At 37.5% G+C, this 15,850-nt stretch overlaps 1 protein-coding gene across 3 annotated transcripts in view; it reads right to left on the reverse strand.

Moving 5' to 3' along the window:
* Nucleotides 1–15,850, reverse strand: part of PIK3R1 (phosphoinositide-3-kinase regulatory subunit 1) — a 56,562-nt gene that overhangs the window by 12,310 nt on the left and 28,402 nt on the right. For 2 of the 3 annotated variants that reach the window (XM_052670255.1, XM_052670256.1), the window contains 5 exons: nt 12,837–12,929; nt 11,165–11,239; nt 8,196–8,327; nt 7,103–7,304; nt 6,825–6,904 (listed from right to left, as the gene is read on the reverse strand). In XM_052670255.1, the coding sequence (XP_052526215.1) occupies nt 6,825–6,904; nt 7,103–7,304; nt 8,196–8,327; nt 11,165–11,239; nt 12,837–12,929 (582 nt within the window). Of the gene's footprint in view, nt 1–1,015; nt 1,324–6,824; nt 6,905–7,102; nt 7,305–8,195; nt 8,328–11,164; nt 11,240–12,836; nt 12,930–15,850 lie in introns of those variants that run through there. The other variant, XM_052670258.1, reaches the window with a different exon arrangement.

Genomic DNA, 15,850 nt, shown 5'->3' on the forward strand with positions numbered 1-15,850 from the left:
TCTTCTTCCAAACTTGACTTTACATCTCCCGTGTACTCCTGGTGCTCAGAAATATTCTTTCTAACCGCCCATCATGGACTGCCACTCTGTCAGACCTCTTTGGGAAACACGCACAGAACAGGCTATTGATTCCAGAGCAGAGTGCTGTGGAAAGCAATCCAAGTGCTTCATCCTCACTATCCTCTACGGCAGCAGAAAATCAGATACCAAAAATAACCACAACAAAGGGTAACTGTAGCAACTATCTGTGCCTCATCATAAGGAATCCTGCCGCAGCTGAAATGTGCTCTATCTCACAAATACTCAGTAAAAAATTAAGACAATTTCTAGTTTTTCCAAGAATTTCACACAGATCTCCCCTCCTTCTGCTCCCGTCACCAGCTCATCACCTTCATACAAGAGTTAACACATCAGAACATGTCTGGAGTACCAACAGTTAAAAAAAACGCATATTGCTCTGCATTATATGTTAAGGAGCTTAAATTCATTGTGAAGCAGACTCCCCTCCCTGCTTAGGTAGACATGCCACACAGATTCCTTCCATTTTCAAAGTGAAACAGGATACTTAAACTCATCTCATGCACAAGTCCTGACACCACGCTTCGACGTTTGCCCACCTGCTACCTAAACATTGAGTTGCCAAGGTAATTATTTAAATTAAGTTACAAAGAGATCCTGCAAAGACTACAAGGCTGCGCTTAGGTCAAATGTGGGATCAGCAATGTTTTTTGTTCTGTTGAATGAAGCTTTTCAGGAGAAATTACTTCTCCCCGGATTCAGCTCTGGCTGAATTGAGTCTGCTGTGCTGCACAAGCGGTTGCTGCTCAGCCGAAGGCAGGCTTGCTCGCGGGCAGGGAAAGACAGGAGGCACACAGGCGTTTCCCTGAGTAACCCACAGGTAGCTGACCTTCACTCCCATATTTTAAGACTATTAAATCCCTACTTGGTAATTAGTTACAGTAAAATAGTTCCATAAAGTGATGAAGAAAACAGAAAGAAATTCCGAATCACTTACTTTGTAAATTACGCATTGCAAGTGCTTGCCCTTGTTACACAGTCTGAAAAGACAATCCAACAACCTGAAAAATTGGCTTCCTCTTATAAAAATCTTCATTAAAAAAAAAAAAAAAGCAAAACAAAAAACTTCTTTGAGGGAACTGCTCTGAAGCAGACAGTAATTCGGAAAAAGAAGACTCTGCTTTCCAACCACTGTTCCACCAAAATCTCTGCAATATGCAATGAGAAAATCCCAGCCTTCTTCTCAACTGTTTACAGCACTGTGCTCTACAGAAGGTATCCTCTTACTCTGATTCATCATTAAAAAGTGAACCTGACTTTAGTACTGTTTAAAAAAAAAAAAAAAAAAAAAAAAGAAACCACCACCCTCAGTAGCTTGCATGTCTCTCAGAGATAAAGATCTCAGTTTCATGATTAACTTGGGCAGGTTCAAATATTTGCTGAGCCAGGGATTTAAGGTGGGGGAGGGGAGCCAAATTCAAAGTAAAAGTTGTCATCAGCCAACAAGTGGTCAATGCAGGGCTAACTTTCTCATTTTAACTAAGTAAGCGAGAAGACCATTGTAAGAGGCCCTAAATAGGCTCTGCAACCTGCTGCTGAGTGCAGTACTGAAGAGACACACTAAGAACAAACTAACTACAGGAAGTGGCTTTCTGCAGAAAAATAAAACAGAATCAAAATCTTCCTTGAAAAGAGCTGCATTTCACAGGTCAGCCCTGTGCAAGCTAAATAGCCTGCTTGCAACCACAGCATCACCTCCTGCTCTGGATCACAAATACAGGTGTTGCATGAAAACCCTCAAAATGAAGCTGAGAGGCATTTTACCCAGCTCTTGTAAAGTGGAAAAAGCAGAGGAAACACCACTCTGTATCTATGTTTGCCAGCATGTCAGGGTTACTCACTTCATGCAGGCAGGGAAAAGGGACTGCCCAGAGAGGGTCAAATCTATCCTCCTTGCCTTACTGTTTGGTGGAGATCTGTCCTCTTAATGAATGGAGCAGCAATTGAAGAGCCTGTTCTGTTTTGTGCATGACAGTTAACTTCTTTGCCAGCTATACCTTTATAAAGAAGTAAATCCAAAGTGAGAGGAGAAACAGCAGACCACAGGGTTCAATTCAGAGAAAGGAGGAAGGGGATGAGTATTTACCTCCCACTTTTTGGAAACAATTGAGAGTTTCTGGTAGCAGGGTCCTGTGAGACGTGCTTGCAGTCTTTCTGGCAGTCAAATAGCACTGAAATTGTCAACCCACAAATACTCCCCCTATCCAAATCCCTTTATGCTACAAAATACTGTATCTACCAAAATTCGCTTATACTTCATTATACTGTTAAATCCCAAATATCTTCAGTACAATTTTAATGTTTTACAATTCACAGATTAACTTCACCTATAAAAATCACTGAACTTTTCAAATCCAACCTTTGCCTACTTGAACAATTATGTTATACATATAATTTAAAGCAGTGCCATCATAAAAGGAAAGACTACTGCAAATTAAGCCAGTAACCAGTATTTCTTAAAGCATGGCATTGCACAGCCACAGCACAAGAATAGTGTAGCTCCTACTGGTAACTGATTTGCCTCCTATTTATTGCTAAAAATTACAAAAGAGCTTGGTAACACTTTTCGTTTTATAGGGCCAAGATACAGATGCATATTTTCAAAGAAGATAGGACAATCCAAAGTTGGTTCACTTAATTATCATTTTAAAAACCGTTGGTATAGAGGTATAGATGAAAGATAAGACTGTTCCTAAATCCAGACTTTTTTTTTTTTTTTTTTTTTTATTCCTCTGCCTTGTGCAAAAATCAATGTCTAAAATCATACTGCGGAAGAAACCACACACATTTTCAAAAAAATAAATTCTTACATGCACACTCCAGCATTTTCACACAACTGAACCTTCTTTTATTCAAATTCAAATTTCAACACACTGAGCGGTGCTCAGTAGATGTGCATTTTCAGAAAGCAACAGCATACTTCTTTTTGCACTCTTAAGCACAATGCTCACCTATCAATATAAATACCCAATTTGTTTCTATAAAATGATGCATAAAGCAGAAAAGCCTGACAGGTTTGCATACACTTACGCATGAGTATAAATTAACACACATTAATCTGTAAATAATTCTTACAATGCCACATTTTTCAGTTTTACCAAATACACTCAAGTTGGTATTGAGAAATATAAAGTATGTCCTACTGTCCAAATCTAATGCAAGAAATCAGCAATGCTAGGGCTGACGTTATCAACGCATTTTGCTCTTTGCTACATCGGTTATGAAGCCTGACTTCCATTAGCTTAGAAGGGGAGCCCTCTGCTGGGTGAGAAGCCAATGCACAGCAGCAGGTACAAAGCCCTCCCAGGGCATGTACTGCCCCTGCTCACACACCAAATCATGTGGCCAACAGCCCAGCAAAACCTGTGACATGATGGATGAGAAGTCCAGACAAGGGACAGGATTCATACATTCCTCATTGTGCCCTCAGACCCTACAGACAGAATTGAGCTGAACCTGACCAGCATAGTTCAGGGTAGCTTTGAGACAGACTTCCGTAAAAAAAAAAGGAAGAGTCTCCATAACCTCCCCTGCATTGATTACCGTCTGCTAATCTTGCTGATCTTTTGTACAGCTAAAAGCAAAGTGCCTGCACCGTGGTGATACTGCCAGGATTCTCACTGAATCCCCAGCAGTTAGATGTAAGTCATTATTTCAGTTCTTAACTATGGTCTCACAAATAGTAAAACACACTTCTCCACGCTTATTTTACAACAGTAAAAGGGGACAGGTGGACTCAAGGTGGCTGCCTTGCAGCAGCTCCTTCCAGCTCCTGCCCACAATGCCACCACTGACTTTCCATGCTTTTTTTTCTCCACCTCTTCCTCCTTCCCCTTCACTTCCCTGCCCTAGGATACACCTTCCTCTCACACAACCAAAGCCACTCTACACTATTCCACTTCAGAAGGACCCTGACTGCTCCATGTTCTCCCCCCAAACCTACTCCTAATCTCCCACTGCCCTTTGTCAAACAAAAGGTTGCTTGTCATGCCAGCAACACTTCTGTGTCTTCATATACTACAAACATAGGCATAAGAAGTATTCTAGGTTCACTGTTTTAACTTTGCAGAGGGCTGAATGTTACTGTAACAACAACAACAAAAAAAACACAGAGTCTGCTGCAGTTACAGGGGAAAAAGAAATTCAGACCATAGCTATTGTTTGATGAATAATAATAATCCAATAATGGCCTAGCAGTAACGCCTGTTTTTGTGCTACGCTGTGCAGGCAACACTTTTGTATAGGATGCCCAATATACGGTAGCATTCCAATTAGTGTGCTTTCTAATGTGCTGAAGCTAGAACCACAATTGGTGGGTGAAGTGGTATGAAAAAGACCAACAGTTCTGTGAAGGCCTCCTCCCTACTCCAATCAGTCATCTATAGGCCAAGATTTTCATTATCTATTCACTGCCTAAGATACAACTAGAACTTCATGTGCAATTCATGTTTTCATCCATGCTTTAGAATAATAGAAAGAAGAAATAAAGGAGAATGCTAACCATTCAGCCTGAGGGAAAAAAAAAAAACAAACGGGCAGCAATGGCTTACTTGTAATTGCTTAATTGTCATTACACTACTTTCAACAAGTAAGATTTGTCACGCTTATGTGACAAATTCTCTTTGCTAAAGATCTTCCTTTATTACAATGTCTCTAAACATTTTTATGGAAATTCAAGCCACAATTCATTGCAGTGAATTGAAGTTCACAATTTGGAAAAACGCATCTTACAGAGTTCTGTGAGAACAAAAAAACACAGCACTGCAAACAATCAGGTCACCAAAAAATTTTGGTGCTGAGCACAGACTTGTGTCCTGGAGACTCATTTAGCATTCAGTAAAGATTCAACTTTCAGAACTTATTCAAATGCTTTACCTGCCTAAGAGCAGAGAAGCTAACCACAGACTGCGAAGTTTGAAAATTTGCACCTCTTTTCAGCATATTAATAGATGTGCAAATATTCTACTGAAAATATTCCATTGGTCAGGATAAACTGTTACACACAAAGAGAAGGAGGTCTATTTTTGCCCTATGAAGAAATCACAGAAGGATCCCCAAAATAAACAACCGATAACAAAATATTAATTAACCCCAAAGCAATATTAAAAACAAGTATTTGTTTTTAATGACTAATGCTTAATTATTAATATAGTGCCAAATCTGATGAATACAGCCATATTTCTTCAAGTGCTCTAATGTTACTCTCAGGATGACTGTTTCCTCATTAGTAGTTCTAACACTGACACCTTTCACTTTTATATGTTCCTCACACGAAGCAACAGGGGACTATATGCAACTAAGTGATCCCTTCAGTGCAACTTCACTAACTCTCACCAACCTAAGAAACAGTACTTGACTATCTGACACATGATTGTTTCAAGCCATGTAAACCTACATATCCTAAAGTATCTGCAAACACAATTTCAAAAACTGCTATTATCAAACTCTGTCAAGCACAGAGGATTCAATAATGCATTTTCCTTCTTAATACTTTAAATGTGTGGCAAAGAAAAATAAGTTATTTGCAGATTTTTAATAAAGAAATGCAAGCAGTCATTAAAAGTTTGAACTCTCCTGGTTTTAACAAAACATTAGGAACAGAAATGCGGAGTGGTTCTGGAAATGCCTGCTAACCTATTTTGAGGAAAAAAAAAATACAAGGAACTACAAATTACCTGAAAATACACCTGAATTTACACTAGCTGTTAGGAAAATGTTTCAAATTAATACAGCTGGCAAGGTTGGAAGAACCTTCCAATCAAAGCAGTAGGAGAAAAAACCTTTGCTTCAGACATTTTTAAAATTAATCATTTATTGATGGAGGGGATTACAGAATGTGCATAAGTGTAATACTAGAAATAGGGTAGGTTTCTGCTGCTCTTTTTCTGCTGATGTGTTCCAGCTCTTTGAAATTTGAAGCAGCCCTACAAATCCAATTGTCATGAACTCCACCTTGTACTGTGAATAGAGGTGGGAGAGCTATATCATGCCTAATGTTCTATTCACCGTGACCCTATCCTTTGCTCGGATACTCTTTGTTAATAAGCTGTAAAAGGAATTACTTCAGTCTCACACATACAGTGTCCCTACCTTCATAATTTCTTTGTACATAGTATGCAACTCTGCCATGCTTCTACCAAGTATTTGATTTTAAAAGAGGAATCTCTGCTTAAATGAAAAGGTTTTTTAGTTTATTGACTAAATTAGATGCTAACTCACAGCACCAAAACAATTATAAACTAATTTTCTTGAATGTGTTTTTAATATTTTCTGCAGTTTATTGATAAATGAATCTTTTAAGTCTCTGGATTAAAAAAAAAATATGTATAACATAAACAAACAAAAGGGAAAACCTTGACGTCTTCAGATGATCTCTGAGCTATTGCTAAGAAAGTTTTAAGACAATTAAATAAAATCTCCAGAACTTACTCCTCCCATCTCCACTGTCTGATACATATTTTATTGGTTTACACGTCTTAAAATTACAAAATTAATGTTCTCTAATGAAAAAGGAATGAAAATCATAAGACTGTAGAAACTATGGATATTAGGCTGATTTAATGAAAAAGATAATTCCTTATAAAAACAGATGTTACACATCACTATGAAAAATATAAACAACTTAGTTCTGTAACTACGCATTTTACACTGTTTGAAAAGAAAGCAAAGCAACAACTTGTCCTTAAGTTGAATTTTACTATTAAAAAATGACACTATATAGCTTTTAAAATTAGAATAGCTTTTACCTGGTACAGGCTGTCTCTCATTCCATTCACTTGTAATTAAAGTCTCTAGAATCTTTATGTGGTGTTCAGTATTATCAGAGCTGTAGGGGATGGATTAGACAATAAGAAACAGGAAAAATACAAAAGTTTTACCCTAGTATTATTCAAAAGAATTGGAAAAAATTACCAGAATACTCTCCCCACTGGAAGTCAGGCCACAAAATTAATTAATTACAATTACTTTTGTATATAGTTAACCCAAGTTATGGTACCGAATATAATTAAGATGTCCTACATACCTTGCTATCTGGTATTTAAAAAGGAGAGGGCTGAAAATTTCGGCTAGAGATCGTGCATTCAAGAGATTTTTGCTGGAGGCTTGACAAAGTCTGAGGAAATGTTTGAGCAAATACTGGAGCGTAAACCAGTATTGGTGAGGTATATTTGGAGATCTAATGAGTTTCTTCAGCAACTGTGCGTATTCTTCTGAGCTCTGCACATCTACAAGTAAACAGATAAAAGGATCTTGATATCAGCATGGGAATATTCAGCAAATAAAATGTAAAAATATCTCCCTTCTTTGGAAGCATCGATTTTGCAGAAGAATAATAAAAATTCAGTCCTTCCTTAGTGCTGTAAGATTTGTTTCTTCTTTGAAAAGAAGTGAAATGCTTGGGGAAAAGTAAAGAACAAGTATTCAGAAGTCAAATGGAAACAGATATGCATTTTGGTAAAAACCACAATGTGTTCAGAGCGTACTGGTAGAAGTCTGTCTTGTGTTTAGCGTCACACATGATTGGGTAATTCTGAGATGCACTAGATAAGCCCCACAGGTGCTGTTCTAACTTTGAAGGTTACCAGTAACAATATCCTGTCCTGAGACATACAACAGCATACTTCGCTGAAGAGCTGAAAGCATGTAGGCTGTTTGTTTGAAATCAGCACCATAGGTGGTGAATCTTACATGCATGTATTTGTCACTTCATAATCTTTAACTCCCAACATACTGCAGAACACCACGACCTCTAATACGTTTACTTTGTCAGCACTGATAAAAAGTTAAAAATTAGCTTTCTGCACACAGATAAGTCCTTGATTTTTCCCCCGTTTTTCTATAGTCCTTCTACCAACTAAAATGCAAAGAATTACATTATCCCGTATATTTTTTTTTCTATCATGCTTACCTAAACACATAAGTAAATAATGCAGATCTAGATCTGAACTGAAACAGCTCTCACCAAAAACAGTAAAGATGTCAATTTTTTTTTCTGAGATAACTGCCAGATTGTGCAGCATCTTCCTTGTCCTCTGGGTTATGTACCAGATCACTAGAACTCAAAATCCTAAAAAAAATCTTTTTTTCTGACATTTGAAATAATCTGGTATTCCTACCTTGAGCAACAGAAATTACATCACTGTAAACAGTTGCTGGAATTATGGGATTTGGCAGATCTAGGAGATACCTCTTGAGAGCATCTGATAAAGTGTGTACATCAAAAGTTTCTAAATCCAATGAAGAGGCATCTGGAAGGAAAGAACAGCATAGTTCTAAGACATTAGCAATTAGAAGAAAAATGCAGACTTAGGATATTACCCTCTCAAAACAAGCCAGAACTGCTAATTAGTATCTGGTTTATAATTAACAACTCAAAAGAAATAATCAATCTAAAACATCAAAACACATCGTTAAGACTTGAATATATAGTGCTCAACACTGTGCCCAGGCCTTTCACATCTGATGAAACAACTTCCACTGCTGCGTGGCTTTCAGTCATACACAGTGCTAGGCTGAACTCATGATAACAATTTGCATTATGTTGGTAATGTTATGGAATATCAGAATATTTTTAACAGATCTCTGTTTTACCTACAAATATTTTGTTTAAGAAGTAAGTATTAATCAAGGCTTTACCCAAATGCAGGCTCTTTGCTGACAGCTAGTGCTATTATGACTAATTAACAACTCGGGGCTCCATGCCTGTAAATATTTATGTGAGTAAGTGGAAACAAATACACATGTGCAGAACTAGGTGCTGAGTGTTTTGTCTAGCAGTTGGGATTTATCTTGTAAAACCTGGTATCCTTCCAGTATTGTTATGACTCAAACTAAGGTCTGAGTACCAGTACTTCTTAGTGCTGGAGCAAGGGATATCAGCAGCAAAATTAAAAATAGGAAAACAGAAATAGTGCAAGCAAGTTTGATTTTCCTCTTAAAACATAAAAGTCTGGTGCAGCATAGTCCCAAAAGTTTACAGAAAGACACATCTGGGACAAGAATCTAGAGATACCAATGCTGAACAACTTTTTAGGACAGTCAAGTCTCCTCTAAAACAACTCTAGAAAATACTTAGCCAGCTTGAAACAAATTGTACTGTGAGGTAGAGAACTCAGCTATATGGTGTGCCTACACATTCTGTGAAAAAAAGTCAAAACAGTTTAGTGAGACACCCAGTGCTCTTTCTCCTTCCTCCTGTTTTCCCCAAAGGAAAGCCTGCAGCAGAGTTTAATCCCAAAGAATCCTTTAGAGAAAATAATGAGAAAACTTGCAGTGTGGCTATGCATTCTACAAAAGCAACTAAGCACCGAGAAAACTAACCAACTACAAATTCCTAATAGTTTTCAACAGTTCCGTTGCTCCCACAACGTTTATTTCATAATTTAAGTCCTGATTCTCTCAGTGTTGACCCATTCCTACACATGAATGTGTGAGTAAGAGTTGAGCTACTCTGCAGCTTTTTGAGTGTAGTTATAAACAGACCTTAACTATTCTGTCTACTGAGCTGGCCAGCTGCAAGACAGCTTTGATTTTGGAGCTAAATAACACTGTGTTGAAACTAATGGGCAGTTATCCAAATTAAAATGCAGAGTACTTTAGCTATAAGCAGAACAGCACATTAATGCTCTTCACAGCTTGGTGAATAAAGTTGACTTGCACATCTGTTAAATCAAGACAGTCGGCAGCAAAGATCCAATCTCTCTGTATCCATGCATCTGGATATCCACCATACTGGACCTGCCCTGGAAGACCCTAGTAATATCTTAAAGAGAACAGAGTAAGAAACTCCGTTACTACGTTACTAACAAGTCCCGATTTCCTTTCCTCAAACCTAATTACATTTTAAATAAGAATAAATGTAAACCACAAGTTCTTGATCTTGGGAGATAAACAAATCTTTCATAAAAGTATACACCAGTTTAAAGACTTAACATGGGATTTCAATAAATTAAGATCTGCACTCATATTATGCTGTAAAAATGTGGATTTATGCGGACTGAAATATAATTACGATGCTAAAAATAAGGCTTAGGCTGTTAGTACCACATGTGTATATTCTCTCTCTGATTTCATGAATGTACCTCTTCTCTCCCACCATATTCAACAAAGGAGAAGATGCTCTTTTGATTTGAAAAAACAATCAACTCAAAGCATCATTTTTTTGTTTATTTTGCTAATACTTGAAATTACTAAAAATGAAGAGAGAAGTATGAGTTGCTTAATTAGTTCATTTGGCACCATGGCATGTAACCAGTTTCATTTTCTACCTCTTGTATTTTTGTGCCTCTTCATGCAAAAAGCAAGCTCACACTGCACACCAGGTTGCAAAAGCATAGTGAAGCACTGCTGCTACAATACTTCCTCATCTCTCATAGTGCAGTTAAGCGTTGCCACACCTATACATTCTGGCATAAGGTATAAAAACCATAATACCAGAAGAGAAGGAAGCACATGTCAGAGAAGTTGAATGTGTATGTGGCATTAGCAGTGTAACTGCATCTTCAATGCCCAAAGCCTGGGAACCCAAACTTTTGCAGCAACACTGGCTCAAATCGTTTGCTTTCCCTTCCATCATCATCTCCATACCAGACAGGGAATGTTCAGCTATTGCTTCTCCTGCCACAAATGTACATACAGAACTGTATGTAAACAATTGGCCTTTTGTTTACAAAATATTAACCAGTAGTGCAGCGCTACAGGAATGATGCATCTTTCCCTTGCTTCAAAAAGAAGAAAACCAAACACAAAACCTCCCTTTTCTTTTTATTTTTTTCCCCCACGCACCTGAACTTTTAGCCCTTAAACAAGCAGGTGGCCAGCAAATGACTAAAATATTATTTATGGAAGAGGAACTGATGCAGTGAATAAAAAGATAACCTGCAAGAGTAAAAAACAAAACAAAACAAAAACAAAAACCCAACTTTTCCATATTAAGCGTAAACTTTACAAATCTTTCTTATTTATATTTGACTTATTATATTATTCAGAATCAAATTATACGTAAGCTGAGCAGGGGAGCAAAGAAAACAGAATCAGTGTGACCCTAAAATCCACCTAGTTCTTCAGGGAAGAGAGCTGTACTTACCACATTCAAGAATTTGTCTTAATTCTGCTGAGCTGCTTGAGCTTTGTGTCACATATAAAGTTGAGCACTCCAGACCTTCAAAACAAAATTGATGGGATGTATTAATATTCCAGTGACTGCTGCCGTGTAACAACATATTTTGTATTCTTCAAATAAGTATATATAGAATAAATTAGCAACATTCTACCATCACTATCCTCCTACAAAATACAATTGATTTTTAAGGCTGTAATATACTTCTTTGTACACACAAACTAAGTTCTGCAAATAGAACTAGCCATAGAAGATCCGAGATCCCAGCAGACCCCCTCACTCAGTGCAGTGCTCCATGTGATGAACACTGAAGCTCAGGATTTGGCAACAGACACAGCAAAGAGAACAACCCGCAGGAGCAACGCTAGAGACACATCTTCCTTTACCTGGTCTATTTAATAAGTAAGAAGCCTGAGGTACACTACCTCAGGAATGGGAAAGGACAGAAATTCTGACACAACTAGTGTTAAGCCTAAATAGACTTAACTGAGACTTCTAAGTCACAAGGAAGCTCACCCCTGGTACTCTACACAGTTAACAGAGACATACAGTCTCTTCTAAGGAACAGGCAAGTCTTGGGTTACCACTGACAATCTGTAGAGCCCAAAACCTCAGTGTGTAAACAGGGTGTGTCACATCACTACCACAAGAGAGGACATATGCATCATGTAGTACGCCTCAGAATGCACTTGACTAAAGAATATCAACGCAATGCTTGCACATGAAAGATTCTGTTTACAATTTTGCTAATTCAGGGAAAATACAGATGATACAAGAAATGAGACAGTACCCAAGGATGCAGAACGCAAGCAATCTAATATTGTCACTGGTGCTTCCTGGAACCTTCTTGGTTATGCTAACTGTTGCTGAACACTGGCCCTTCTCACTGATATTAGCAAACTCTTCCTCATTCAGTAAAATACTACAGTCTTCCAGTGTCACAGCACTATGTGAGAACCCATATTCACAGGGACAGCAATCTGTATTGGTAAGAATGCCACGTATCTCCTCACTTCCAAGGCCACTGAAAGAGCAACACTGCTCCTAATCACACCAGCACTATGAAGGAAGTAACATAGAGAAGACAAGAAAAGACTGAGGGGGCAAAAGAAGTAGAAGACAAAGACATAAAGGTGAAAGCCTCTAAGGGATAGAGAGATGCAACACAAAAAAGTTGGAGAGCAAAAAAACCATAAAAATTATCACTGACTGTCTCAGAACACAGCAGAAATAAAGATCTGCCTCCTGAAGTATAAAAACAGTTCTAACCTTTTCATATTCAGTTATGTTGTTTGATTTTTTTTTTTCTGGTTTGGAGAAAAAAATTACTTATTTGGCCCTGTATCCAATGAAATGTCATGATGCTTCTTCCACAATCAGGACTTAGGACTTTAGAGGGTTAGGAAAAGGAAAAAAAAAAAAAAAGATAAATCTAATCCCTTCTTCTTGCATCTTTGCTCAGGTCTGAATAGCCTCAGCAGAAACCAACGCAACAAACCTTGAACGAGACTACTTTCATCTGAGTTGGATAATGTGATGCCTTAGCAGCTCTAGGACAGGGAGATGTCAATTCTGGATTTAATTCTGCAGCCTTGGCTCACACAAGAAATAAAAAGTGGTGGATAACTCCTCAGCCTACCTTTCTTTTCAATTGTCTCTATTATCTTGATGAGGATTGGTGGAGCAACATCAGGAGGTGAAAACTGCTCCGTAAGATCCGGAAGTGAAAAAGCTGTAAAAGAAAAATAAAAATAAGCCAAGCTACACTTGAATTCAACCATCAGTTATGAAAATTATGACATAAAATGAAACCAGTTCATTTTTAAGTAGTAAACAGTTCATCTTATCAGCTGTAAAAGGCTGTGCAAACATCTCACTTCAGTAGGCTTAAGTAAAAACGCTCCAAAACTTATCAGAAAGCTGTAAAAAATTTTGAGGATTGTACTTTTAGAGCATTTTCTTTCAGAAAATTCCATCAATCCTAAAATCACCTTTCATTTAATACAGGAAGGAAAAATACAGTAAAAGTCTGACACCTATGGGAGGACAGAAACACAATGCAAGACAGGAAAGAAAAAAATATTCCTAAAATATTTACATCCAGTGTATACCAGGTGAGGGAGAAACACATCACCATATGGGAGATGAGAATCCACTAGGTAAAAAAGGTGGGAACAGCAGTAGAAACAGGCTCATATTCACAAAAAACGCTCAATTATATAGATACAGAGATGCACAGATATTCTTCAAGCCTAGCAGCGTCAACAGTGTAGGTATTTTTGAAGCAATGATTTTCTTTTCTACAATTATTGGTTAAGGATGAATGGTGAGCTAATCAGGAAGGAACACTTTGCAGATCTAAATAACCCTGCATAACATCTCCATACAGACTTCATGCAATGGTTTCTTTGCTGAGAGAACATACTATATAAACGAATGTTCTAACACTGTAGTGTGAGAGATGATCAATCTCTCAATGCACTGTTTTTGCCAAAAGAATAATTTAAAAAGTTTTAAAGAAATCTTTTCGAATTCCTAGAACACAGGAACGTTTACATAAAGTTATTATTAAACAGCTGCCAGAAACATCCGGCATACTTTGATGGCTTTTGGCTGATAAACAGAGCTTAACCATCGAGGTAAAATTTGTCAGTTGCCTAAACAGTGCTGATCTCTGCTCAATTAAATTCATCAGAACAAATGGTGCACTTCTGAAATGTATACATGCGCATATCCATTTGCATGTGTGCACATGATTCAATAGAACTATTATGATAATTAAGTAGAAGGGAAAAAAGAAATGACAGCAAAATATAAATATTGTTTTAAGTTAATAACTTTCAAATATGCAAAAATTAAACTAACAGAACTGAAATAGCAGACAATTTTTTCACTGAGTAATTACATATCTTTCTAAAAATGTGAACAAATTGCAAGTGAAAAAGACAGAAATTAATGAAGAACTTTGGAAGTGAAGAGAACTAAAGAGTGAAAGATAATGAATTATTTACAAATTTATAGTAGAAGGTGGCCCTTACAACATACAGCAGAATGCCTGAATAACAATCATGAATTACTTTCCAGTCCATTCATAACTGAGAAGGACATGAGAAAACATCTGTTAATCATAAAATTTTTAACTTAGAAGGCCCAGAAAATGAGAATTCAAGAGACTCAAAAGGGTTGCCTAGGGAGATCCCTGGCCTGCTGATGTTACTTTTCAATCACTCATGGAAAATGAGCAGACCCTAAGGATCAAAGGAGTTCTGCTCTGCTTGTAGCCTGAAAAGACAAGCAAAACGACTGATGACTACACGCTAGTTACACTAACAATCTTAAGGAAAAGTTGATATTGGATTCCTATGATAAAACAATAAAAGGCAGCAGTGTAGCTAAGGATTGTCTGCATACCTTGTAGAGAATAGGTTCTGTTAAAAACCACACTACTTCCTTCCTTATGATGATATAGTTATTTTAAACATGCAAATGAGTTGACATAAACTCTCGAGCTCCATCAGATAGCTGAGTTAGTATAACTTCACAATTAAAACCTACACAAACATAAAAGACATGTTAGTGTAGCTGACCAAGAAGTAGCTGACCATTAGACCTCCAAATGTAGTAATTAATATAGAACAAGCTACTCAGGGAAGGAGATGATGTATACATCTCTTCACATCTTCAAACCACTTTCAGGTGCCTTCCTTTAGCTTAGCATCTTATCTTCTTCATCAAACACAAGCTGGTCTCAAATGCAAGACTATGCAGTCCAAGCAGCATCTCCTTAGGCATACTGTAATACTGAAAGATCATTTGATCAGATCACAGAATTCTTTTCAACCCCAAACTATGAATCTATCTTATGGTAAGGGCAAATCTGCTGAAATAATACTGAAAGATCAGATCAGAATCATATCAAAGGGTATTCTAAGAAAATATTTGAAGTATGACACGTATTAATACACTGCAGAATGCTAAGGGCATAAAATACATCCCTACATGGCAGCAAAGCAAGAATAGGATTTAAGAACAGTTTACATACTTCTACTTAACTTTCTGCTCCCCTAGGTAGCCAGCTACAGTAAGTACTCTACTTCTTAAGTAACTGCAAAGAAATTGCATCATCTCTGAACAAAAATGCACATCTCATAATTCCAGCTAGAGGCAGTGTTTCAAGCTAAATTGAAACTGCAAAAAGGAATGAGAGAAAAATAAGGAGAAAGAGCCACTTGCACTGAGTGGAAGTCAGTCTGACAGACACTTGAAACCTTTCAGTGACACCATAGCAGCTCAAGGACAGTCTGTCCTGCATATTCAGCTGCTGCCCTTCCTTTCAGGCAGCAGAGAGAACTATGCTTTCTCACATGTAACAAAACATGCCTTGAAAAGATGGCAAGGGATACTCCGCAAGTAGCTATAAGCAAGATGTATTTAGAAAGATAATTCGATTTGCCATAGATTTAAGGTGTTTTTTTTTTTTAACATGAGGTGTGGGCTATGCCTGATAAATGAAGTTTAATCACTGAAGTAAACCAGAAGGAGAATCTAATCCCAGGTGAAGACTTCATGGGAGGAAGTCACTGCAGAGTGAAGAAAGACGCCACACAATACTGCACATCTGTGTCCACAGGATATAAAAATGGTGCGAATACA

This window comes from Tympanuchus pallidicinctus, unplaced genomic scaffold (genome assembly GCF_026119805.1).
Source record: "Tympanuchus pallidicinctus isolate F22 unplaced genomic scaffold, pur_lepc_1.0 scaffold9, whole genome shotgun sequence".
NCBI lineage: Eukaryota > Metazoa > Chordata > Aves > Galliformes > Phasianidae > Tympanuchus > Tympanuchus pallidicinctus.